Consider the following 25400-nt stretch of genomic DNA (forward strand, 5'->3'; position numbering starts at 1 on the left):
TAAGTTTGTGGTAGTTTCTGTTCGTGTGTGCGTAAAGTCTGACGTTGCTAGGCAGCAGTAGGCTGGAGGGGCTGGTAGATAGATAAGAAGGGGGAGCTGAATTCCTTCACCAAGGCCGTAGATCCTTCTGGAGGTAGAGCAGGGCATTTGAACTAGAGAAATGTTGGTTTCTCAGGATACAAAAGATGAAGAACCAGGTCCTACTTTTTCTGGATCAGGCTCAAAACGTCTCAATCACCCTTCGTATGTGATAATTTTTTTAAGTATTTTTAGGGCATCTCTAAATTTTATTTCAGATTTACTCTGCCTCTGAATAAGAAAGGGATGACTGCAAGGTTTTAAGTGTATTTTAATATTTAAAGATAGAACTTTTTGTGCCTTGGTGACGGTAAGACATTCTGGTGAATACACACATCAGCACTAAAATAATGTCCATTATGGGTGTGCATGTCTATCCTATAAAATGGTCCAATTTGTATCTACATACAGGAGCTATGATTGATTCAAGGACAGTACGTTTTGTTGTGGAATGATTTTTGAAGAGGAACGGAAAGAGAGGACGGTCCTCAGCAATACTTGGGACCTCTCAGTCAACTGTCCTCTCATCGGTCTACTTCACCCTTTATACCACTGACTTAAACTACTGCACAGAGTCTTGCCAGCTTCAGAAGGATTCTGGTGACTGCAGTAGTTGGATGAATCTGTAAGACTGATGAGTCTGAATACGGACTCTTTGTAACAAAGACAAAGGAACTAGCTGTGCATCTGAGTAAGACAAAGGCACCAGTGATCCCTGTTCTCATACAAGAGGTCTCTGTGGACATTGTAGAGGAGTGCAAATAGACAATACACTTTCTGCACAGTTATTAGGCAAGTTTTATTCCTGAGGGTTAATTTATTGTTGAACAAATACAATGCTGTCATTCATACATTTTCTATACTATTATTCAATTTAAGAGTCTTGGGGGGGGCTGGAACCCTACCTCAGTGGTCACTGGGTGAGAGGTGGGGTGGGTACACCCTGTACAAGCCACCAGTCCATCACAGGGCCAACATGTATAGACGGAGTAATACATGTGTATTCAGTTTAGAATCACCAGTTCACCACCTTTGTTTGCAAGTGGGAGGAAGCCGGCGCATCCAGAGGGAACCTACGCAAGCACACGGAGAACATCCAACCCTACACAGAAAGGACCAGGTTAGAAGGGTACCCAGGACCACCTCACTGTGAGGCAACGGTGCTAACCACTATTCCACCATGCTGCCCATAGTGCTCTCAGGCAGTCCCAAATGTTAACAAACCTCAAACCTGAATGTTTAACAAAGTGATGTGTGCATAATTATCATGTAACTAAGTTAAAAACTAAAATGTTCCCTTCCTAAAATGTTATAACAAATAACTCAAAATTAACAAAACACTTTGGACATTTAAAAAAAAAAAAATCTGTGACTAATACAGCCCCCTCTGCTGCCATGAGCCTTTGGAGTCTCAGTTTATCTATTGATGATCAACTTTTGGTGCCACAGCAACCACAGAGCAACAAATGCTGTTCAAAGTGGTGCATTGTTTTCTCTCACTGTAATCTTACCTTTAAGAAGGGCCTGCAGGTTCTCAATAGGGTTAAAGTCAGATGAGGAAGGTGGCCATATCATTATTCTGTCATCACTAAGGCCTTTGCTGGCTGGCCAAGTAGTGTAGTACTTAGATGCATGTGATGGAGCATTGGCATGCAGAAATGTCTTTTACCTGTACCAATGCTTGAACAAAGTATCTTCTAAAGGTCGTAGGCTTGAGAGTTGAATTTAAGTCTTCAATCCAAAAAGCTCCATCTCGCTCATCCTTAATAATAGGAGCCCATACCATTACCCCTTCTCCACCCTGATGTAGTGATTGGCCCGTAGACCCATCAGTTTGATCCATCAAGAGTCACTCTAATTTCTTATGTCCACCGAACCTTTCAAAACCCCATCTTAAGACATTTCTTGGCCCAATCTTGAAGTTTCAACTTGAGTCTTGTTCAGTGGTGGTCATGTTCCAGCTTTCTTTACCTGAACATTTTCTACTTCTGGATAGTCCAGGTTTGTTGCAGTTCTGGAATATGGTAGTATTGGAGGATAAAGAGTTCCTGGTGGTGTCACATTTAAGTTTTAAGTATTTTGCAGTTAATTTGTGTCTTCTCCACACATTTCCTGTGACAGTATTATCTATTTCCAGTAAAGTGTTTGTTTGGTGTTTCATAAATTCTGGGTCCCTCTGAAAGGCATTTTACAATTTTTGACTTTTTTGTCCCATTTTGCCTGATTTAAAGACTTTGCCTAATATGTATACACACCCTGATGTAGGGTGTTAATCACTTTAGGCCACACCCTCCCTCATTACGCAAATGCATATCATCTGCGGATGCTTAAATCCAGTAAAAATTCACGCATGCGCAAGAAGGTTCAAGATTGGCTCATGCAAGCACACGTGATTCAAATCCATCAGGTTTTTGAAAAAATAAAAAGGTCGGATACTTTTCTAACAGACCTCGTATGTATGTTTGCTTGATAACATTACTAACCCCAAGACCTATAATGATTTTCATATTTATGGTTTTACGAGTCCTGTCTGACCTGACTTCTAAAGTGAGAACCCCAAACAGGCCCAGTTATGCTGTAGCTTAGGCACTGCTTTAAAAAAGATATTGCTTCACATCCCACTTTAGTTATATAGAAAAGTTACACTCAGTAAACATATTTTTTATATGGCTCATCAGTTCCACTTAGTGCAGAGTTATAGTACAAGTAAGGCACAGAGTAATAACGATTAAACATTTTACTTATTAAAAATGTTATCATGAGTAGTAGGTGTAGTGTTATTATTAACAGAACTTTTAAAATTGTTGTTACTTTGTGTCTAGGTACTGGAGCGAACACTTGAACCTGACAGCTCAGATGAGGAACCTCCACCAGTCTATTCTCCACCAGCATATGATATGCACATTTATGATAGAAAATATCCAGAGGCTCCGCCAACACCCCCGCCAAGGTAAGGCACAAGGACCAGACGTGAGGCATGATTGTTAGATTACAAATGCTTGTGTATTGATGCCAGAGCCACTGATGCAAGAAAAGTACAAAACTATTTTACAACCTAAGATGCTAATTTTTAAAACAATGTCCAAATAAACATTCAGTGGTATATAGTGCAGCAGATAACAGAATATGTACAGAGGAATCCTTCAAATGGTGATACAAGCACGAAATTTGGCAAAGTATACCTTAGATATTACTCGTGGCTGCCTATTGAAAATTCAAGTAGCCCGTCAGTTTTTTCAGAAGAGCAGTGTCTAAGGAGAATTTGTGCTGTATTTGGTGCATCACCATGTGAAGTATTGTTTCACTTATTTGCTGGCCTAATCAATACATCTAAATAAACAGGTTAATGTACTTCCAGCCATCCATTGTCTAAACCTGCTTATTATTTTAATTAAAGGTCACGGTGGGGCTGTAGCCTATCCCAGTAGTCATTGGTTAAGAGTTTGGGTACGTCCTGAACAAGCTGCCAGTCTATCGCAAGACTGACACATATAAACAAACATTTTCTCACACCCACGGTCAATTTTGAGTCACCAGTTCACCTAAACTATATGTCTTTAAAGGTGGTTGGAAGGCTTAGCACCCAGGGGGAACCCACGCAAAATTGGGGAGAATGTGAAAGCTCCACACAGAAACGTGTTCTTCCTATTTCTAAAGCATTTGACTGCAGTCGCTTTTATCCAAGCTTTATTTCAGGTTGGTGTTGAGTTTTTGTCGTCAGTCTGTTCCGTTAGTAATAAAAGAATTAAGATGTGGAGTTTTAAGGCACAGTCCTACCACTGTACTGATGGAAATGGAATGCTGCTTCACAAGGGAAAGGAGTAGTGAAGGTTCTATGTCACATGCTGTCTTCGTCATCAAAGACACAGTTTGCAGCATTTGTTTTTCCTAAGTCTCTTCAAAATCTAGTAGAGCAGGTAACTCAGTGGTGAAGGAGTTGCCCTGCCAATATGTAGACCTGGGTTCAAATCCTGCTCATGGTGCCTGTCTATCTCCTTGGACTAGACACTTAATCTGCATTATCTCAGTCCACCCAGCTGTAAAAGGCCACCGGCTTTGGCTGGCAAAGTAACCTGTTTCGGAGTGGTGTCATATCTACTGATATTAGATTCTAATCCACTTCACGCTACGCAATACTGAGATAAAGTACTGGCACCAGTGAGTCTTATGGCCTATAGCAGGGGTGCTCAACCTTTTTGATCCAAGATCTGCTTTTAAAGTTCAAAGTGTATCGAGATCTACCAAGCCATATCGATAGCCATAGCATAGCCACAATATATTGTGCACCAATATACAGTACAACCCCAGTTCCAATGAAGTTGGGACATTGTGTAAAATGTAAATAAAAACAGAATACAATGATTTGAAAATCCTCTTCAACTTATATTCAATTGAATACACCACAAAGACAAGATATTTAATATTCAAACTAATAAACTTTATTGTTTTTATGCAAATATTTGCTAATTTTGGAATGGATGCCTGCAACACATTTCAAAAAAGTTGGGACAGGGCAACAAAAGACTGGGAAAGTTGATGAATGCTCAAAGAACACCTAATTGTAAACAGGTGAGTGTCATGATTGGGTATAAAAGGAGCATCCCCAAAAGGCTCAGCCATTCACAAGCAAAGATGGGGCAAGGATCACCACTTTGTGAATGACTGAGTGGAAAAAATAGTCCAACAGTTTAAGAACAGTGTTTCTCAATTGCAAGAAATTTAGGGATTCCATCATCTACAGCCCATAATATAATCAGAAGATTCAGAAAATCTGGGGAACTTTCTACACGTAAGCGGCAAGGCCAAAAGCCAACGTTGAATGCCCGTGACCTTCGATCCCTCAGGCGGCACTGCTTTAAAAACTGACATCATTGTGTAAAGGATCTTAATGCTCCAGAAAATACTTCAGAGAACCATTGTCAGTTAACACAGTTCATCGCTACATCTACAAGTGCAACTTAAAACTCTACCATGCAAAGCGAAAGCCATACATCAACAACATCCAGAAATGCTGCCATCTTCTCTGGGCCCAAGCTCATTTGAAATGGACAGACGCAAAGTGGAAAAGTGTCTGTGGTCTGATGAGTTCACATTTCAAATTGTTTTTGGAAATCATGGATGTCGTGTCCTCTGGACAAAAGAGGAAAAAGATCATCCAGATTGTTACCAGCACAAAGTTCAAAAGCCAACATCTGTGATGGTATGGGGGTGTGGTTAGTGCCCATGGCATGGGCAACTTACACATCTGTGGTGGCACCATCAATGCTGAAAGGTATCCAGGTTTTGGAGCAACACATGCTGCCATCCAAGCAATGTTTTTTTTCAGGGACATCCCTGCTTATTTCAGCAAGACAATGCCAAGCCACATTCTGCACGTGTTACAACAGCGTGGCTTCGTAGTAAAAGAGTGCGGGTACTAGACTGGCCTGCCTGCAGTCCAGACCTGTCGCTCATTGAAAATGTGTGGCACATTATAATGCGCAAAATACAACAATGGAGACCCCAGGCTGTTGACCAACTGAAGTCGTATATCAAGCAAGAATGGGAAAGAATTCCACCTACAAAGCTTCAACAATTAGTGTCCTCAGTTCCCAAACGCTTATTGAGTGTTGTTAGAAGGAAAGGTGATGTAACACAGTGGTAAACATACCACTGTCCCAGCTTTTTTGAAACGTGTTGCAGGTATCAATTTAAAAATGAGCAAATATTTGCACAAAAACAATAAAGTTTATCAGTTTGCACATTAAATATCTTGTCTTTGTGGTGTATTCAGCTGAATATAGGTTGAAGAAGATTTGCAAATCATCGTATTCTGTTTTTATTTACATTTTACACATCCCAACTTCATTGAAATTGGGGTTGTAATAACACAATTTTCTGGCACAAAGATAAAGATTTTAATAATAATAATATATTATTGAAGTAAATGTGCATGGTGCAAAGAATAAGCACAAGTAGGCCTATTGGACTGGCCCGTAACAACAAACAACCCAAATAATACAACACCTAGTTCAAGTTGGATCACACTGTTGCAGTCTGCTTGATAGCAGGTGTAACTTGCTTTTAAGCATGTTCACAGAGCTGATGTTGATGATGGGTTTGTCCTTGAGCTTGTCATCCAGACTAGTAAGAAAGGCTAAATCCAAAAGCTGTGCATATTCAGCATGGTTTGAACATTTCATAAATTCTTTAATTTGGGGAAACTGTTCAGAAAACCTTTCCAGAAATTTACCTCTGGGTGGTGTAAATATGGTAAAACAATGGTATGGAGAACTACCAAATCTTTATTTGCACAATCATGGTGCAAATAAGGGGATATTAAAGTTTAATTTGTATCACGGTAGTAGATGTTTGTGCTTGCAGCACCACGTCCCTCTCTGCCTTGCGTGGCCCTCCTTCTCTCTCCCTCTGTGCTCAGGGACCGTGTGATTACAGCATGCTGGTTCTCTGCTTGAATTCAAAGAGAGGGGTCCAATCCGCCAGCGGTCATACCAGGTGCCACAACATCTGGTGGGGAAGCTTTTGAAGGAAGTAGAGGAAATGCAGCTTCTGGGGGTGATCGAACCATCACGGTCCGAGTGGTGCAGTCCAGTGGTCATCGTGGTAAAGAAGGATGGCTCGCTGCGCATTTGCATTGACTTCCGGAAGCTCAACGCATTGTCAGAGTTTGATGCCTATCCAATGCCTCACATTGATGACTTGCTGGAGAAGATTGGACGGGCCCGGTTCATTACAACGTTGGACCTTTGCAAGGGCTATTGGCAGGTGCCGTTGGAAGTGTCCTGTCACCCTTACACTGCTTTCCGGACACCCGCGGGCCTCTTCCAGTTTACTATGATGCCCTTTGGGCTGCATGGAGCACCTGCCACCTTCCAGAGGCTAATGGACTGTGTCTTGCGTGGGAGTGAAGACTGCTGCGCTGCTTACTTGGATGATTTTGTCATCTTCAGTGCCACCTGGGAGGAGCACTTGTGGCACCAGGAACCGGTCCTGAGCCGGATTCAAGAGGCGGGCTTGATGTTGAATCCGGCCAAGTGTGAGTGGGCCAAGGAGGAAGTTAAATACCTCAGCTATCGGCTGGAGCATGGTGAGGTCCGTCTACAGCTGGACAAGGTGGATGCGATTCGCAGTTGTCCACGGCCCCGCACGAAGAAGGAGGTGAGGTCCTTTCTGGGGCTGGCCGGCTGGTACAGGAGGTTTGTCCTGCAGTTTGCTTCCATTGTCGCTCCCCTGACCTCCCTCACTGCGAAGGATCAGAGGAATCCTGTCGTTTAGAGTGAGGACTGCGAGACTGCTTTCCAGACCCTGAAGACTTGTCTGTGTACGCCACCCATCCTGCGGAGTCCCGATTTCAGCCAGAGGTTTCTGGTCCAGACAGATACATCTGCCCTTGGGATTGGAGCTGTCCTGGCTCAGGGTACTCCGGGAGAAGAGCAACCCATCTTGTATCTAAGCCGCAAGCTGCTGCCTCGGGAGACCAGGTACTCGACGGTGGAGAAGGAGGGCCTGGCTGTCAAGTGGTCACTGGAGAGCTTGCTTCTGGGAAGGGAGTTTGACTCCTCCTTCGCTCTCCCTCTGTGCTCAGGGACCGTGTGATTACAGCGCGCTGGTTCTCTGCTTGAATTCATATACACTTCCCCCCAGTTGTAGCGCGGTTGAGGGTGCACACTTTGGGTCTATATGTCCATATTTTGGATATTGAATGTTAACAAACTCTCTTACCTGTTGCTGCGCTGCTCTCAGCTATCCTTTGGGGCTAAACCGAAGCGCTTTCTGGTTGCGCTTTAAATGGCACATTGTGGTGAGCTTCAAGCGGTCAGCTGACCTCGGGCAGAACCATTTTTGTGTGTGTAGATTTCTTGTCTGATTTGTTCCATTTTGTTGTTTATTTTTGGGTACCAAAGATGGGTAAGGAATTTTTATTATTGTGATCGAGTTTTGGTTTGGCGTTATAGACTGTTTGGGCAGTGTTAAAAACATTCCCCTCTGATTATCTCTTGGTATGCCCAGGGGTGGGGCTTTGGGTATTTAGGGGGGATGTTTCTGCCAGTAAAGGAGATGGTGTTGGAGCTTTGGTCTTGATGCATTGTTACTGCTGTTGTAAGTTTCCTGTCCATATGGTGTCTGAGTATTTTTTTTTTTTCTCCCCTCCTTGTGGTTTTTTTTTAAATGGCTGGCCCTGAATAAAGTGTATTGCTGCGGGAAATCTTGGACTCGGCCATTATTATTATAGATTTGAGCAGAACCCTGCGACAGTGTTACTAACATAAATGAAATTTGCGTAGATGAGGGTGGTGCAAATAGAAGTGTACTACTGTAAATCCTAATTTACACCTCGGTGCAAAAAGCCTTTTCTGTCTGCACGCCTCTTCCACCTGCGCATGGATTAAACACTTCTGCAGACTCTTGGCCCGAACAGAACATGCAATCTTGTTCGCCACATTCATCATGCCTTCCATATTTATGGAACGTGCTGTTAGCCGACTTCAGTTCCTGGACTTTTTGGGTGTGTAGAGGTGATTTAGCTGGGAAGTTTGTGGCTCATTTTGAAATGCTGCTCCAAATTCCCTTTCTTCAGTAAAGTCATCATTTGCATTGCAGATATGAAAGATGGATTTTCCATTTGAATAAATGAAAAAATAATCCTCCTTCTTTGATGTTGAACAGCAGCCAGCATTCTTATTGGTGCATTGCTGTCACCTTCTGCATCAGTCTGTTATAGCAGCACTAAATCCTCTAGAGTCCAGTGACAGACTTTTTTTTTTCTTCTTCATGTGATCAACTGGAACTCAGCCCGCGGTCAATCGAGATTGACTGGTTGGGCACGCCAGGCCTGTAGTATACTAGACTTGCTTATTCCTAAAAATGTAGCCAAGATGTTGATAACAGAACAACAACCCATTGGAGGCACAAACCTCTGATTAGTCTCTTGTCACTAAATGAGCATGCTGCCTTCTCTCTATAAGTTAATGTTGCTGTGTAATTTTATTAGTTTTCACCTTTCCTTCAAAATGGTGAACATGTATTACAATTCTGGCTGTGAGGTGACTATGCTGCTCTTACTGTTAACCTAAATGCTAAAATTCATATTTTCAGGTTCACAGGTTTGCACCCTGGAAGGTCACGGTCTATAACTATAACAAACTGCTTGTACTGTAGCCCACCTGTAGTATAACTGTAGCATAACTGTGGTGCTTCCGGTAAACCTCCCAGTGATGGTACGGCGTGCACAACAGTGTTAGAAGCTTTGCAGATATGCAAGGGATTTCCAAAGTATGTCCCAGATCTTGCAAATTTCAAACATGCTTATTGCAGTGGCAGTAGACCAAGCATCTCATCCCACACTTCCCTATCCTCAACCTAGTCCGCTAACTCTTCCTGGAGGAGGTGTGTTCTGGGTCTTTACTGGGGCCTCCTCAGTGAATGTGAACGCAGCATTATATAAAACAAATAATGAATGCTTTTTTCATTTATTCAATGGAACGAATATTTAATGTGGTGAAAGATGGAATGTTCCATTCAACTCTGCTTCACCTCATTGAATGGAAGATTCCATCTTTCGCTTTATGAAATATTCATACCTTTGAACTCATAAACATTCATTATTTGTATATCTATGTACGGTCATATGCAAAGGTTTTGGCACCCCTGATAATTTTCATAATTTTCCTTTAGAAATCATTAGTTGTCTGGATCAGAAATTTCAGTTAAATATATCATATAGCAGACCAACACACTATTTGAGAAGTGAAATGAAGTTTCTAGTATTTCCAGAAATTATGCAATAATTATTTAAACAAATTTGGGCAGGTGCATAAATTTGGGCACCCTTGTCATTTTATTGATTTGAATACATTTAGCACTAATTATTGGAATACGAGATTGGTTTGGTAAGCTCATTGACCCTTGACCTCCTTACACAGGTGAATCCAATCATGAGAAAGGGTATTTAAGGTGACAGTCTTTCCCATCTTTGCATCTATTCTAATGTGTAAACATGGGAGCCTCTAAACAACTCTCATTTGACATGAAAACAAACATTGTTCAACATCATGGTTTAGGGGAAGGATACAGAAAGCTATCTCAGAGCTGGGCTATCTCAGCTGTCAGTTTCCACTGTGAGGAACATAGTGAGGAAATGGAAGACCGCAGGCACAGTACTAGTTAAGGTCTGAAGTGGCAGGTCAAGAAAAATCTCAGATAAGATGAAGCAAAGAATAGTGAGAACAGTCATAGTCAACCCACAGACCTGCTCCAAAGACCTATAACATGATCTTGCTGTAGATAGTGTCTCTGTGCATCGTTCAACTACAGTGATGCAAATAAATATTTAATCCACCGTCGATTTTGCAAGTTTTCCCACCTACAAAGAATGGAGAGGTCTGTAAGTTTTAGTTTTACTGTAGGTACACTTCAACTGTGACAGAATCTTTAAAAAAAAATTCAGAAAATCACATATTTAAGTAATTCATTTGCATTTTATTGCATGAAATAAGTATTTGATCACCTACCAACCAGCAAGAATTCTGTCTCTCACAGACCTGTTAGTTCTTCTTTAAGAAGCCCTCCTATTCTACTGCCCCTTGTTATTTGGACATAACAAGGGGCAGTATGCATGGCTGAAAAACAACACGGCATTCCAAGAAAAACACTTGCTACCTACAGTAATATTTGGAGGTGGTTCCATCATGCTGTGTGGCTGCATGGCCTCAGCAGATTCTTGAGAACAATGTTCATGAATCAGTGACAAAGTTGAAGTTGCGCCGGGGCTGGATCTTTCAACAAGACAACGACCCTAAACACTGCTCAAAATCTACTAAGGCATTCATGCAGAGGAACAAGTACAATGTTCTGGAATGGCCATCTCAGTCCCCAGACCTGAATATTATTGAAAATCTGTGGTGTGACTTTAAGCGGGTTGTCCATGCTCAGAAACCAACAAACCTGACTGAACTGGAGATGTTTTGTAAGAGGAATGGTCCAAAATACCTTCGACCAGAATCCAGACTCTCATTGGAAGCTATCGGAAGCATTTAGAGGCTGCTATTTCTGCAAAAGGAGGATCTACTAAATATTGATGTACAGTAGTGTTCAGAATAATAGTAGTGCTATGTGACTAAAAAGATTAATCCAGGTTTTGAGTATATTTCTTATTGTTACATGGGAAACAAGGTACCAGTAGATTCAGTAGATTCTCACAAATCCAACAAGACCAAGCATTCATGATATGCACACTCTTAAGGCTATGAAATTGGGCTATTAGTAAAAAAAAACCAAAAAAGTAGAAAAGGGAGTGTTCACAATAATAGTAGTGTGGCATTCAGTCAGTGAGTTTGTCAATTTTGTGGAACAAACAGGTGTGAATCAGGTGTCCCCTATGTAAGGATGAAGCCAGCACCTGTTGAACATGCTTTTCTCTTTGAAAGCCTGAGGAAAATGAGACGTTCAAGACATTGGTCAGATGTTTTAAAATGGACAAAAAAAAAAAGAGATGCATGGAAGAAAATGAAAAACAACCATCAAAATGGATAGAAGAATAACCAGAATGGCAAAGGCTCACCCATTGATCAGCTCCAGGATGATCAAAGACAGTCTGGAGTTACCTGTAAGTGCTGTGACAGTTAGAAGATGCCTGTGTGAAGCTAATTTATTTGCAAGAATCCCCCGAAAAGTCCCTCTGTTAAATAAAAGATATGTGCAGAAGAGGTTACAATTTGTTCAATGTTCAATTCAATTTGTTCAATGACCCATTGCTCGAGTTGGTCTTCTAACTGTGGCCACCTTGCTTTGTTTCTGCGGAAACTCAGTTTGGTCTTTTTAACTTGGCGCATTTCATTTTCTTGTTTCCTCCACTTACATACCATAGATTCATTGATCTTGAATTCTTTCTGTGAAGGCTCTCAGTTGTCCAGGTGGTTTCCATAGTAGAGAAGCTTGAATCTTCTACTGGACAAGGTTGCTTGACGGAGAAGAACGGAAAGCTTTGTCAGCACTCCAGAAGGACCAAAGCATCCTTATCCTGCCAGCGGATAAAGGCAGATGCACGGTGGTTCTGAACACATCGGACTACGAGGCCAATATCAACAACTTGCTCAGTGACTCCAATACATACGAGCATCTGAAGAGAGACCCCACAAGCAGCTATAAGAAGAAAATCATTAACTACCTCCAAAACCTGGAGAAAGAGGGAGTCATCGACAGGCAGGCATACTACAGACTGTGGGGACGCCACTCCATGCATCTATGGACTGCCCAAAATCCACGAACAGGACCTGCCACTCAGGCCTATTGTATGTAGCACAGATTCTATCACGTACAGTTTGGCCAAGCACCTCAAGTGGATTTTGTCTCCTCTAGTGGGTAACTCAGACCACCATGTGGAGAACACACAAGATTTTGTGAACAAGATCAAGGTATTTCAGCTGGAGGCAGATGAAACTATGGTGTCATTTGATGTGACATCATTGTTCACCTGCATCCCCACCGCTAAGGCTGTCTCAGCTGCGAGGCAGAGACTGCTGGAGGATGTGTCTCTACTTGAAAGGACCAAACTCACACCAGACCACATCTGCCAACTCTTGGAGATCTGTCTTAACACCACGTATTTCCTGTTTAGGGGGAATTACTAGAGGTAGATCCATGGTTGTGCGATGGGGTCTCCGGTATCCCCCATTGTGGCCAATCTGTACATGGAGCGAATGGAGAAGAGAGCCTTGACGTCTTTCACGGGCATCCCTCCCCATCTCTGGTTCAGATATGTTGATGACACATGGGTTAAAATCAAGCAACAGGAGGTTGAGGACTTACAGAACACATCAACTCGGTGGACTCCAATATCAAGTTCAGTCATGGATGCCAGAAACAGCCATTGTTCCTTTTTGGACTGTGATGTTACGATTGGAGAGAACAGGCAGCTCCAGACGGGTTTACAGAAAACCCACTCACACTGACCAATATCTGCTCTTTGGCTCAAACCACCCCCTTGAACACAAGCTCGGGGTGATCAGGACTCTTCAACACAGAGCCCTACAGGTGCCCACAACTGCAGAGGGAAGGGCTAAAGAACAACAACTTGTCCGGAAAGCCCTCACGGCATGTGGGTGCCCACGATGGTCCCTGGACAAAGTGCAGAAGTCCCAGAGAACAAAGAGACCGGATAGACAGGAGACGGAGACAGAGGTGCCCAAACCTTTGCATACAACTGTGTGTGTGTGTGTGTGTGTGTGTGTGTACGTACATTACATAGACACACAGCCGCTAAACTCTCAATCATTAAAGGATGGTTTTATTGTTTTGTTTTCAGAACCTGTCTTGTATCCTGAATTTCAAAACATTAATTGAAATTTAACAGTATTGTCAGAAGTCATGTCTGTCAGATTGTCTTCACCATTAGTCAGACATGGGAAACAAATAAGTGTTTTGGAAGTGGGCAATTTAAAAATATATAAATAATGCATTGTGATGATTCTGTAGGGCTTTGGATATGTTAACAGTTTAGCTATTAGAGTTTGTACATAATGATGGTGTTTCTTGTTGTTTCACATATTCTAATAGATTTGAAGCCCCGCCACCTCCCTGTCATCAGCAGGTCAGAAGCTATAAAAACTGGAACCCGCCGTTGCTTGGAAACCTACCGGATGACTTTCTGCGGATTGCGCCACAGCAGATAGATGGTGTAAAGGTAAAAATATGATGGCACACACACCTACAGTTTTCTCTTTTCACTGAAATTAACCTGAATACAAGATGCAACTTTTTATTTAAGCCCCTTCTCTCCTCCCCTACAAAATTCCGTGTTTATCCAGTATTTATGTAAAGAAGAAAATGACCCATTTAATTTTTTAAACTGGAAAAAAAAATTCTACTTTGAGCGAATTTTATTATTATATATTTTTTTAACATTAAACCTTAGGCTTTTTAATCCTCATGTCAGAACAACAAGAAGTAAATCTATGCGCTTAGTCTAAGACATGTATGCACATCATTTAGGAGAGGATAACTCAACTGTTCTAGACTAATATGACCCCAGTGAACAACTTGGGATATGTGCCAAAATCTGTCCAGGACAAACAGCCTGAAAATGACCACACCCTTTTTTGTCTCAAGTGTTACTTCAAATACAGCTGTATTTTCGGGTAGCTGGGATCCTTTGCTGCAAGTACTGTAAATGCAAGGGAGGTGATTGCTGCAAAAACCCTAACACTGAATGAGCATAATCTTCATATATGGATTTTGTTGTTTACGTGTTTGAAAAAGAAACAGTGACGTGGTGTTATACGTTATATGCTTGGCTGTTGGGAAATTTCCCTAATAATCTTTCATTTCACTTTTTCATTTATATAGTGCCAAATCACAACAAAGCTGCCTCAAGGCAATTCACACAAGTAAGGTCTAACCTTACCAATCCCTACCGTAAGCACACAGGTGATAGTGGTAAGGAAAAACTTCTTCTCATGATATTGAGGAAGAAACCTCAAGTAGACCAGACTCAGAGGGGTGTCCCACTGCTTAGGCCATTCTAACAGTTGCAAATTTTGACAAAGCTGAAGAAATAGAAAACAGGAAATAAACCAACACATTATAACAAAAGAAAAGAAGAAGCATTTGATGAGAAGTCCACACAGGCCTTTGCACCACATGCAGGGGTCACCCAGCATTCCTCATGCAGTCAGTGGGCCTGTTCCTATGACAATGCCCATTCCAAATGCAGACTGCAGTGTGCGGCACCAGCTTCAGGCCTGGCATCTCATAAGCATTCTGGCACCCTGCGGTTTGTAGCTATCAATGCTGCAGTCCTATGTGATGTCATCCATACCTTGGACAGAGAAAAAGAGCAGAATCAGAGGCCAAAAATAACCTACATGTAAGGTATAATTCATCAGCAGTAAAGCGACATGAAAACAGAGAAATTACTAAGGTAATTGTTAGCCGTTAGTCCTGTGCTTCACTAACAGACCCCGAATTTAGATGAATTTGAGACTGAGACCTGTTCTGTTGCTTTAAAAAAAAGACTTTAAAAGGATAGGAAGCATAGTACCATACTATGTCAGCATGCTAGCTGTACGAGATGGAGAATAAATGCATTTTAAGCATAAACTTGGTAGTCTACAGAATCTGACTGTTTTATTGGTGTAGGTTGATCATACCACAAAAGCTCTGTGGCCCGCACACTTTATTCACCCTAGGGACACATCGTGCAGGGTGCATAAAGACAGAAGCTCTTGCTCAATGTTCATTCGGGATTTGTAATCGCCTTTGATTTTACTCAGAAGCCGCGGTGGTGCTTAAACTCGAAACTGGCTTATCAGTAGCAGACAGTGTACCGAATCAGTACTAAAAGTTAGCTGTTAGCAGTAACCTCTGCTAAATTTTTTAGTGGTTTATCGGTTTAGCTTTATAAAAGTTAACTTTGCAGTTAGTGGATTAGCAGATATCAAAGCTAGAGGTGTTTTGGACCACTCACTTTCACTGGACATAAACCTTGGCCTTATTTCCATAAAACAAGAAAAGGTAACTGATTGAGTTGAACATGCTTATCTGTGGTGAATGCTGGGAGCGTTTGGGTTCACCTCAGCTCTCATCGCAAAACTTCGAGCCATGTACCGTGACTTTGAGGGTATACTTAAGATTATCGGTTGTTTGAATGCTCCTTTTAATGTGCGGACATGGAGTCAGACATCAATCAATCAATCAATTTTTTTATATAGCGCCAAATCACAACAAACAGTTGCCCCAAGGCGCTTTATATTGTAAGGCAAGGCCATACAATAATTATGTAAAACCCCAACGGTCAAAACGACCCCCTGTGAGCAAGCACTTGGCTACAGTGGGAAGGAATAACTCCCTTTTAACAGGAAGAAACCTCCAGCAGAACCAGGCTCAGGGAGGGGCAGTCTTCTGCTGGGACTGGTTGGGGCTGAGGGAGAGAACCAGGAAAAAGACATGCTGTGGAGGGGAGCAGAGATCGATCACTAATGATTAAATGCAGAGTGGTGCATACAGAGCGAAAAGAGAAAGAAACAGTGCATCATGGGAACCCCCCAGCAGTCTACGTCTATAGCAGCATAACTAAGGGATGGTTCAGGGTCACCTGATCCAGCCCTAACTATAAGCTTTAGCAAAAAGGAAAGTTTTAAGCCTAATCTTAAAAGTAGAGAGGGTGTCTGTCTCCCTGATCTGAATTGGGAGCTGGTTCCACAGGAGAGGAGCCTGAAAGCTGAAGGCTGTGCCTCCCATTCTACTCTTACAAACCCTAGGAACTACAAGTAAGCCTGCAGTCTGAGAGCGAAGCGCTCTATTGGGGTGATATGGTACTACGAGGTCCCTAAGATAAGATGGGACCTGATTATTCAAAACCTTATAAGTAAGAAGAAGAATTTTAAATTCTATTCTAGAATTAACAGGAAGCCAATGAAGAGAGGCCAATATGGGTGAGATATGCTCTCTCCTTCTAGTCCCCGTCAGTACTCTAGCTGCAGCATTTTGAATTAACTGAAGGCTTTTTAGGGAACTTTTAGGACAACCTGATAATAATGAATTACAGTAGTCCAGCCTAGAGGAAATAAATGCATGAATTAGTTTTTCAGCATCACTCTGAGACAAGACCTTTCTGATTTTAGAGATATTGCGTAAATGCAAAAAGGCAGTCCTACATATTTGTTTAATATGCGCTTTGAATGACATATCCTGATCAAAAATGACTCCAAGATTTCTCACAGTATTACTAGAGGTCAGGGTAATGCCATCCAGAGTAAGGATCTGGTTAGACACCATGTTTCTAAGATTTGTGGGGCCAAGTACAATAACTTCAGTTTATCTGAGTTTAAAAGCAGGAAATTAGAGGTCATCCATGTCTTTATGTCTGTAAGACAATCCTGCAGTTTAGCTAATTGGTGTGTGTCCTCTGGCTTCATGGATAGATAAAGCTGGGTATCATCTGCGTAACAATGAAAATTTAAGCAATACCGTCTAATAATACTGCCTAAGGGAAGCATGTATAAAGTGAATAAAATTGGTCCTAGCACAGAACCTTGTGGAACTCCATAATTAACTTTAGTCTGTGAAGAAGATTCCCCATTTACATGAACAAATTGTAATCTATTAGACAAATATGATTCAAACCACCGCAGCGCAGTGCCTTTAATACCTATGGCATGCTCTAATCTCTGTAATAAAATTTTATGGTCAACAGTATCAAAAGCAGCACTGAGGTCTAACAGAACAAGCACAGAGATGAGTCCACTGTCCGAGGCCATAAGAAGATCATTTGTAACCTTCACTAATGCTGTTTCTGTACTATGATGAATTCTAAAACCTGACTGAAACTCTTCAAATAGACCATTCCTCTGCAGATGATCAGTTAGCTGTTTTACAACTACCCTTTCAAGAATTTTTGAGAGAAAAGGAAGGTTGGAGATTGGCCTATAATTAGCTAAGATAGCTGGGTCAAGTGATGGCTTTTTAAGTAATGGTTTAATTACTGCCACCTTAAAAGCCTGTGGTACATAGCCAACTAACAAAGATAGATTGATCATATTTAAGATTGAAGCATTAAATAATGGTAGGGCTTCCTTGAGCAGCCTGGTAGGAATGGGGTCTAATAAACATGTTGATGGTTTGGATGAAGTAACTAATGAGAATAACTCAGACAGAACAATCGGAGAGAAAGAGTCTAACCAAATACCGGCATCACTGAAAGCAGCCAAAGATAACGATACGTCTTTGGGATGGTTATGAGTAATTTTATCTCTAATAGTTAAAATTTTGTTAGCAAAGAAAGTCATGAAGTCATACTAGTTAAAGTTAATGGAATACTCAGCTCAATAGAGCTCTGACTCTTTGTCAGCCTGGCTACAGTGCTGAAAAGAAACCTGGGGTTGTTCTTATTTTCTTCAATTAGTGATGAGTAGAAAGATGTCCTAGCTTTACGGAGGGCTTTTTTATAGAGCAACAGACTCTTTTTCCAGGCTAAGTGAAGATCTTCTAAATTAGTGAGACGCCATTTCCTCTCCAACTTACGGGTTATCTGCTTTAAGCTACGAGTTTGTGAGTTATACCACGGAGTCAGACACTTCTGATTTAAAGCTCTCTTTTTCAGAGGAGCTACAGCATCCAAAGTTGTCTTCAATGAGGATGTAAAACTATTGACGAGATACTCTATCTCCCTTACAGAGTTTAGGTAGCTACTCTGCACTGTGTTGGTATATGGCATTAGAGAACATAAAGAAGGAATCATATCCTTAAACCTAGTTACAGCGCTTTCTGAAAGACTTCTAGTGTAATGAAACTTATTCCCCACTGCTGTGTAGTCCATCAGAGTAAATGTAAATGTTATTAAGAAATGATCAGACAGAAGGGAGTTTTCAGGGAATACTGTTAAGTCTTCTATTTCCATACCATAAGTCAGAACAAGATCTAAGATATGATTAAAGTGGTGGGTGGACTCATTTACTTTTTGAGCAAAGCCAATAGAGTCTAATAATAGATTAAATGCAGTGTTGAGGCTGTCATTCTCAGCATCTGTGTGGATGTTAAAATCGCCCACTATAATTACCTTATCTGAGCTAAGCACTAAGTCAGACAAAAGGTCTGAAAATTCACAGAGAAACTCACAGTAACGACCAGGTGGACGATAGATAATAACAAATAAAACTGTTTTTTGGGACTTCCAATTTGGATGGACAAGACTAAGAGACAAGCTTTCAAATGAATTAAAGCTCTGTCTGGGTTTTGGATTAATTAATAAGCTGGAATGGAAGATTGCTGCTAATCCTCCACCCCGGCCCGTGCTACGAGCATTCTGACAGTTAGGGTGACTCGGGGGTGTTGACTCATTTAAACTAACATATTCATCCTGCTGTAACCAGGTTTCTGTTAGGCAGAATAAATCAATATGTTGATCAATTATTATATCATTTACCAACAGGGACTTAGAAGAGAGAGACCTAATGTTTAATAGACCACATTTAACTGTTTTAGTCTGTGGTGCAGTTGAAGGTGCTATATTATTTTTTCTTTTTGAATTTTTATGCTTAAATAGATTTTTGCTGGTTATTGGTAGTCTGGGAGCAGGCACCGTCTCTACGGGGATGGGGTAATGAGGGGATGGCAGGGGGAGAGAAGCTGCAGAGAGGTGTGTAAGACTACAACTCTGCTTCCTGGTCCCAACCCTGGATAGTCACGGTTTGGAGGATTTAAGAAAATTGGCCAGATTTCTAGAAATGAGAGCTGCTCCATCCAAAGTGGGATGGATGCCGTCTCTCCTAACAACATGGCTGCTTCCTCTGTTATGGTGTACTATCTGGCCATAAAGCCTTTTTTTAAATAAACACACAACTGGTTTTATTTTTCCTGGCTGTAACTGTGTTTTAAAACTGTGTTTATGCTGATATCATTGTTGCACTTATAAACTAGGCTGATGTTGATTTAAGTTTAAATTGGTATAGTTGATCATTTTAGCTTGAACTCCTACGGCAAAGTGAACAGGACACTCAGTTTACCTGGTGGACTCTGTGTATCTGGTTGATCAAGATGCTGAGCGGAAAACAATGGGACAATGTTGGGAAATAAGGGAGGGGATTTTAGCTAAACTGTCTCTTTGAAATTGGGTTTTAATAATTAATTTAATCATGTCATGTTGGGGCATCATCTGGCATACAGGAACCCTCCAGAAACCCTCCTATCTAAAGTCCAGGTCATAATGGTGAAGTTCTTCTGGGACTGCCAGATCTCACAGGCACTGCATTTCAACTCCAATTCACCAAGAGACTGCTGAGTAACACCCTTTTTCGCAAAACGGTGAAAAATTGAAATTGCGATACCTCAAAAACTATTGGTCCGAGAAAGACGACATTTGAAATTCTGGCTTTTCTGGCCAAGAATTACCTATATACCAAATTTCATATAAATTGTAGTGGGTGAGGTTTAAAAATGCAATTTGTTTTTTTTGTTTTTTTGGTGATCTGAGATGGACTGACCACAATTCTGGCAACATTCAGTTCTTCAGTCTCACTCTTACAGTGTAGCTTCAATTAATCTGCCAAATAAACTTTTTATTATTATTGGCTGTATGCACTCTGCAGGTGCTGGGATAAAGTGCACAGTCCAGATGGTGTGTCCAAATGTAGTAAAATACAAAGGATTTCTGGTAAAAGCTATTTCAGCCCACCTCCTTATGTAAACCCTATCCCTCCTGAATAAATTATGCAAAAGATATCAACAATCATACTACATGCATGACAAGAACATATTGTAGAGATTTGCTGGCTGACTGTTCATCAGTAAGGTGAGAAATCATACCTGTCCATCCATCCATCCATTTTCTTCTGCTTCATCCGAGGTAGGGTCGCGGGGGCAGCAGCTCAAGCAAAGCCGCCCAGACCTCCCGATCCATACATACCTCTCCCAGCTCCTCTGGGGGAACCGTGAGGCGTTTCCAAGCCAGCTGCGAGACGTAGTCCCTCCAGCGTGTCCTGGGTCTTCCCCGGGGCCTCCTCCCGATGGGACGTGCCCGGAACACCTCTCCAGTGAGGCGTCCAGGGGGCATCCAAAAAAGATGCCCGAGCCACCTCAGCTGGCTCCTTTCGACGTGGAGGAGCAGCGGCTCCTCCCGAGTGACAGAGCTCCTCACCCTATCAATAAGGGAGCACCCAGCCACCCTGTGGAGGAAACTCATCTCGGCCGCTTGTACTCGCGATCTTGTTCTTTCGGTCATGAGCCAAATCTCATGACCATAGGTGAGGGTCAGAATGTAGATCGATCGGTAAATTGAGAGCTTTGTCCCCTGCTCTGCTCTCTCTTCACCACGACGCTTCGGTGCAGCGACCGCATCACTGCAGACACTGCACCGATCCGTCTGTCAATCTCACACTCCATCCGTCCCTCGCTCGTGAACAAGACCCCGAGATACTTAAACTCTTCCACTTGAGGCAAGGACACTCCACCGACCTAAAGAGGGCAAAGCACCTTTTTCTGGTCGAGAACCATGGCCTCGGATTTGGAGGTGCTGATTTTCATCCCGGATGCTTCGCCCTCGGCTGCAAACCGCTCCAGTGCACGCTGAAGGTCCTGATTTAACCACATTGTCCGCAAACAGAAGAGATGAGATTCTGTGGTTCCCAAACCGGACCCCCTCTACACCCTGGCTGCCCCGAGAAATTCTGTCCATAAAGGTAATGAACAGAACCGGTGACAAAGGGCAGCCCTAGCGAAGGCCGACGTGCACTGGAAACAGGCTTGACTTACTACTGGCAGTGTGATCAAAGGTCCTGCTGCGGTTGTACAGGGACCGGTTAGCCCTTAACAAAGGACCCCGGACCCCGTACTCCCAGAGCACCCCCCACAGGGCACCTCGAGGGACACGGTCGAACGCCTTCTCCAGATCCACAAAACACATGTGGACTGGTTGGGCAAACTCCCATGAACCCTCGAGCACCCGATGGAGGGTGTAGAGCAGGTCCAGTTTGCTGCGACCAGTAGGATGCATCATTTGCCCCACTTTTTCCAAATTTTTTGAAAATTAGTCTGTCCCTAGAATAATTTTTTTACGCTTACTAAAATAAAGTTCCATAAGAAATTTTATCAAATTCCATTAATATCTAAGGGGTCCACCAAGCCTCTGAAGTTTCCTACTAACAGTGCCCATGATTCTGGGCCGAAAATATCAGTTTTTCTGAAATGGCACCAAAAATAATGGATTTAGCCCTATAATGTCAATGAAAGTTGAATATAAATATGGACATTGCACATCTTTTGGTGCCAGTTGTATGTCTCTATCTTTAAAACTAGATATGACAATATTGTGTCAATGTTTCTTTGAAATTTGCCCTTCGCAATCATTTATGCAATAACAACAAAGTAAAGCAACAATGACTCAAATCTTAAATCTACTTCCTTAATTTGTAATTTCACAAAAGGAAATGTTTATGATAGGTAACTAAAACCTTTCCATCCTAGACCTATGAACACCATAAACTTTAAAATCTTAGACAAACACTAGAAATCTTTAAACTACATTATGTAAATGACTGATAACTCATGAACATGTTTGAATACAAATATCCATGGGCACTCCTGGAGATCACTGCCGACACATGTGAATACTAAAGCAAGTTCTTGAAGAACTGCAGGTGATTCCATGGTGCATCAATAGCCACTGAACACTGCAACCACCAAGATGAGTAGACGAGTGCCACAAAAGTGACAACAGCTCTAATTTTCTCAAGTTGATGCCTGGAGGTGATCTTGCCAGTGGGGAGCTGAGCAATTTGTACTTGGAGCAAAGAGATCTTGATGGAATACAATACCTTAGCCATCCAGCGAGTCCGGTGCATGGCACCTGGTTGCTTGAAAGAGAATGGTCTCTCCTCTGGATATGCATTGAGGAATACAAGACACAGCTCTATAAATTCCAAGTAGTCATCAACGCTTTTGCTGAAGACTTGATTGGGCAACTTGAACTGCATCATCCTGTAGACTGTGAATCACCTTCTGGGCTGCCACAGAATAAGATGTCACATCTAGTCTGCACCAGTCTGGTGGCTCACTCTCTGGTAAGAGAGAGTAACTCTTCTTAAACCTTGAGAAGAGAGCCACCTCTGGGGATTTAGATGCTTCAAACTTGAGGTCTGTGAAGACATGGTCCAACACAACTTCACCAACATGATGCCTGCAGGCTGACCACAAGAGAGCACGGCCCACCTTCTCCTGGATGCTTATGCAGGCTGCAGATATATGGACCATCTTGGATGCTGTGGTGTCAAAGGCCATGTTGACCACTCAGTCTTCACACTTCCACTCTTCAAGCAGGTTGAATGTCAGCTCACTGATGATGCTTCCACAGCCTTGTCCACTGCCAGGTGTGTAAGATGGCACACCCAGACGTTTGGTGTCATGGGAGCTTCTTACAGATACTGCTAACCTCTCTTCACACTTGTTTGGTGTCATCACAGATGGTGTTAACTTTGAGTCCCAATGAACAGTAAGCATCCTAGGAGGTTCCCAGTTGTCCTTGGTGGATGTTGCTATTTGTTTTGCTATCTGCCTTTGGGATCTATCAGCTGTTGCATATGATAGTGCAACAGCCTCTGGGTTACCTCCAGTCTCCTCAATGACACACTGAGTGAAAGCGCTTGCTGAGATGGAGTGAGCTTCATTCTCGTGGACAATAACACCAGCTTGGGATGTTTTGGAATGTCATGAGGGATAAAAACTGAGGTGCCAGTCTTCTTGACACGATTATGTGGTCACTGTTTGGAAAACTGCTCGAAAGTTTCATCATCATCAGAATACTCTCCACCTGTCGTGCTGATGACTTTCTGAGAAGTAGACGCTAGTTCTTCATACTTGCGTGTTCTCTCATTCTCTGCTGACAACCGGGCCTCCTTCCTCTTCTCCTTTGCAGCAGTTGGCTTGTCCAGAGCACCAAAGGTTGCTTTCCGATCTGTTTTCATGGAGTGGAGAAAGGCCAGATCTTTCTGGTTCTTCATGAGCTGTTCAACATTGCAAGGCCAGATGGCAAATGTCTCCTGAAGTTTGACTTGCATCTTCTGTAGCTTCTCCTGTGAGGCTAGCAGATCCCTGTGGTTCTTTGGAATGGCTCTTATCTTGGCATTCTCATCTGACAAGGCTATTATCCTCTGAAGGGCCTTTATCTCTGATATCATTGGGATGTTGGCTTTCTGGTAGAAGGTTTCAAGTAGTGCCATCACCAGTTTTGCTGCTTCCCATTTGGGCCGTGGATCAGATGCTCCCTCTTGGATGTGCCACATCATACATCTGAAGACTTGATTGCAGTTTGGAAGCCTTGAACCTGTTATGATAGTATCATCATTGTTTATTGCAGCCCCAAGTCCATATATGGACTTTGCCTTCCTTGTTGCTGATTTTGCATTTTGGCTTGGCCTGATATCCTTTTGCAATGGCTTATCTGCCATAGTGGCAAAGTACTGACAAGTACTACAGGATACAATATAGATACTCTGGACAAACACAAATTTTGGGTCAAATTTTTTGGTAAGTACTGAAAAGTACTTGTTCACTCTTTTCACCACCAGAAACTGCTGTGAAAGATTATCAGTAGTAGAGACCATCAGTAAGAGCTCTAAAATAACTGCGGAATGAGTACTGTAACACACACTCTGTCTCTCATCTCATTAATTAACCCTTAATAGCAGCAAGAACTTGCCTTTTAAGTCTAGATCTATATACCTGTGTCTTTGTAGGTTTGGTTCCATGAACCCATAGTGGAAAAAGTTTATTTCATGAGACCATGACTAGTGACTACATTCATCTCTGGTCTTGTGATGACAAAATGCTCCGAATTTCATAAAAAATGCTGTATCTCGAAAACCAATGAAGTTAGAGATATAAAATTGGTACCAAAAAATGTACAATAGCCACATTTATATTCAACTTTTATTGACACAATAGGGCTAAATGCATTATTTTTTACATTATTTGAGAATAACTGATTTTCTCCCCGTGTCGGCTACGTAAAGACTTTAGAGGCTTGGTGGACCCCTTAAACATTATTCAATCCAGCAAATATTCCACATATTTTCTTTTCATAAGTATTGTCATAATTTAAAATTGGGTACAAGTTGAATTTCCAACATTGGGGCAAATGATGCAACCTAGCGACCAGGACGAAAACCACACTGCTCCTCCTGAATCCGAGGTTTGACTATTGGTCAAATTCTCCTCTCCAGTATTCTGGAATAGACCTTACCTGGATCACACCCTCCGGTCCCCTACTTAAACAGAGGGACCACCACCCCGGTCTGCCAATCCAGAGGCACTGTCCCTGACCGTCACGCGATGTTGCAGAGACGTGTCAACCAAGACAGTCCCACAACACCCAGAGGCTTAAGGTACTCCGAACGGATTTCATCCACCCAAGGAGCCTTGCCACCGAGGAGCTTTCTGATCACCTCGGTGACTTCGGCCTGGGTGATGGATGAGTCCGCCTCTGAGTCCCCAGTCTCTGCTTCCTCTCTCTGCTTCCTCTTCACAAGACGTGACGATGGGATTGAGGAGATCCTCGAAATATTCCTTCCACCGCCCGACAACATCCCCAGTCAGGGTCAGACCTGTCTTTAACTTAAATGTTTTTAAACAAATGAAGACTGTATTATCCAAGTAGCTATAATAACAATAAAGAAGTCAGGGTATATAGGGAGAAGGATGCTGAGGATAGAGCATCAGGCAGAGAAAAGGGACATCAAAGAAGTTTATTGATGTGGTGTGGGAGGACATGCAGAGGACAGGGTGAGATGAGAACAGTTGACCTGCTGTGGGGACTCCTAACGAGCAGTTGAAGGAAG

At 42.3% G+C, this 25400-nt stretch overlaps 1 protein-coding gene across 2 annotated transcripts in view; it reads left to right on the forward strand.

Moving 5' to 3' along the window:
• Positions 1-25400, forward strand: part of LOC117508750 (CUE domain-containing protein 1-like) — a 79451-nt gene that overhangs the window by 16161 nt on the left and 37890 nt on the right. For both annotated transcript variants that reach the window (XM_034168578.1, XM_034168577.1), the window contains exons 3-4: positions 2901-3028; positions 13633-13759. In XM_034168578.1, coding sequence (XP_034024469.1) covers positions 2901-3028; positions 13633-13759 — 255 coding nt within the window. The remainder of the gene's footprint in view (positions 1-2900; positions 3029-13632; positions 13760-25400) is intronic.

The sequence above is a fragment of the Thalassophryne amazonica genome, chromosome 4 (assembly GCF_902500255.1).
Source record: "Thalassophryne amazonica chromosome 4, fThaAma1.1, whole genome shotgun sequence".
Taxonomy (NCBI): domain Eukaryota; kingdom Metazoa; phylum Chordata; class Actinopteri; order Batrachoidiformes; family Batrachoididae; genus Thalassophryne; species Thalassophryne amazonica.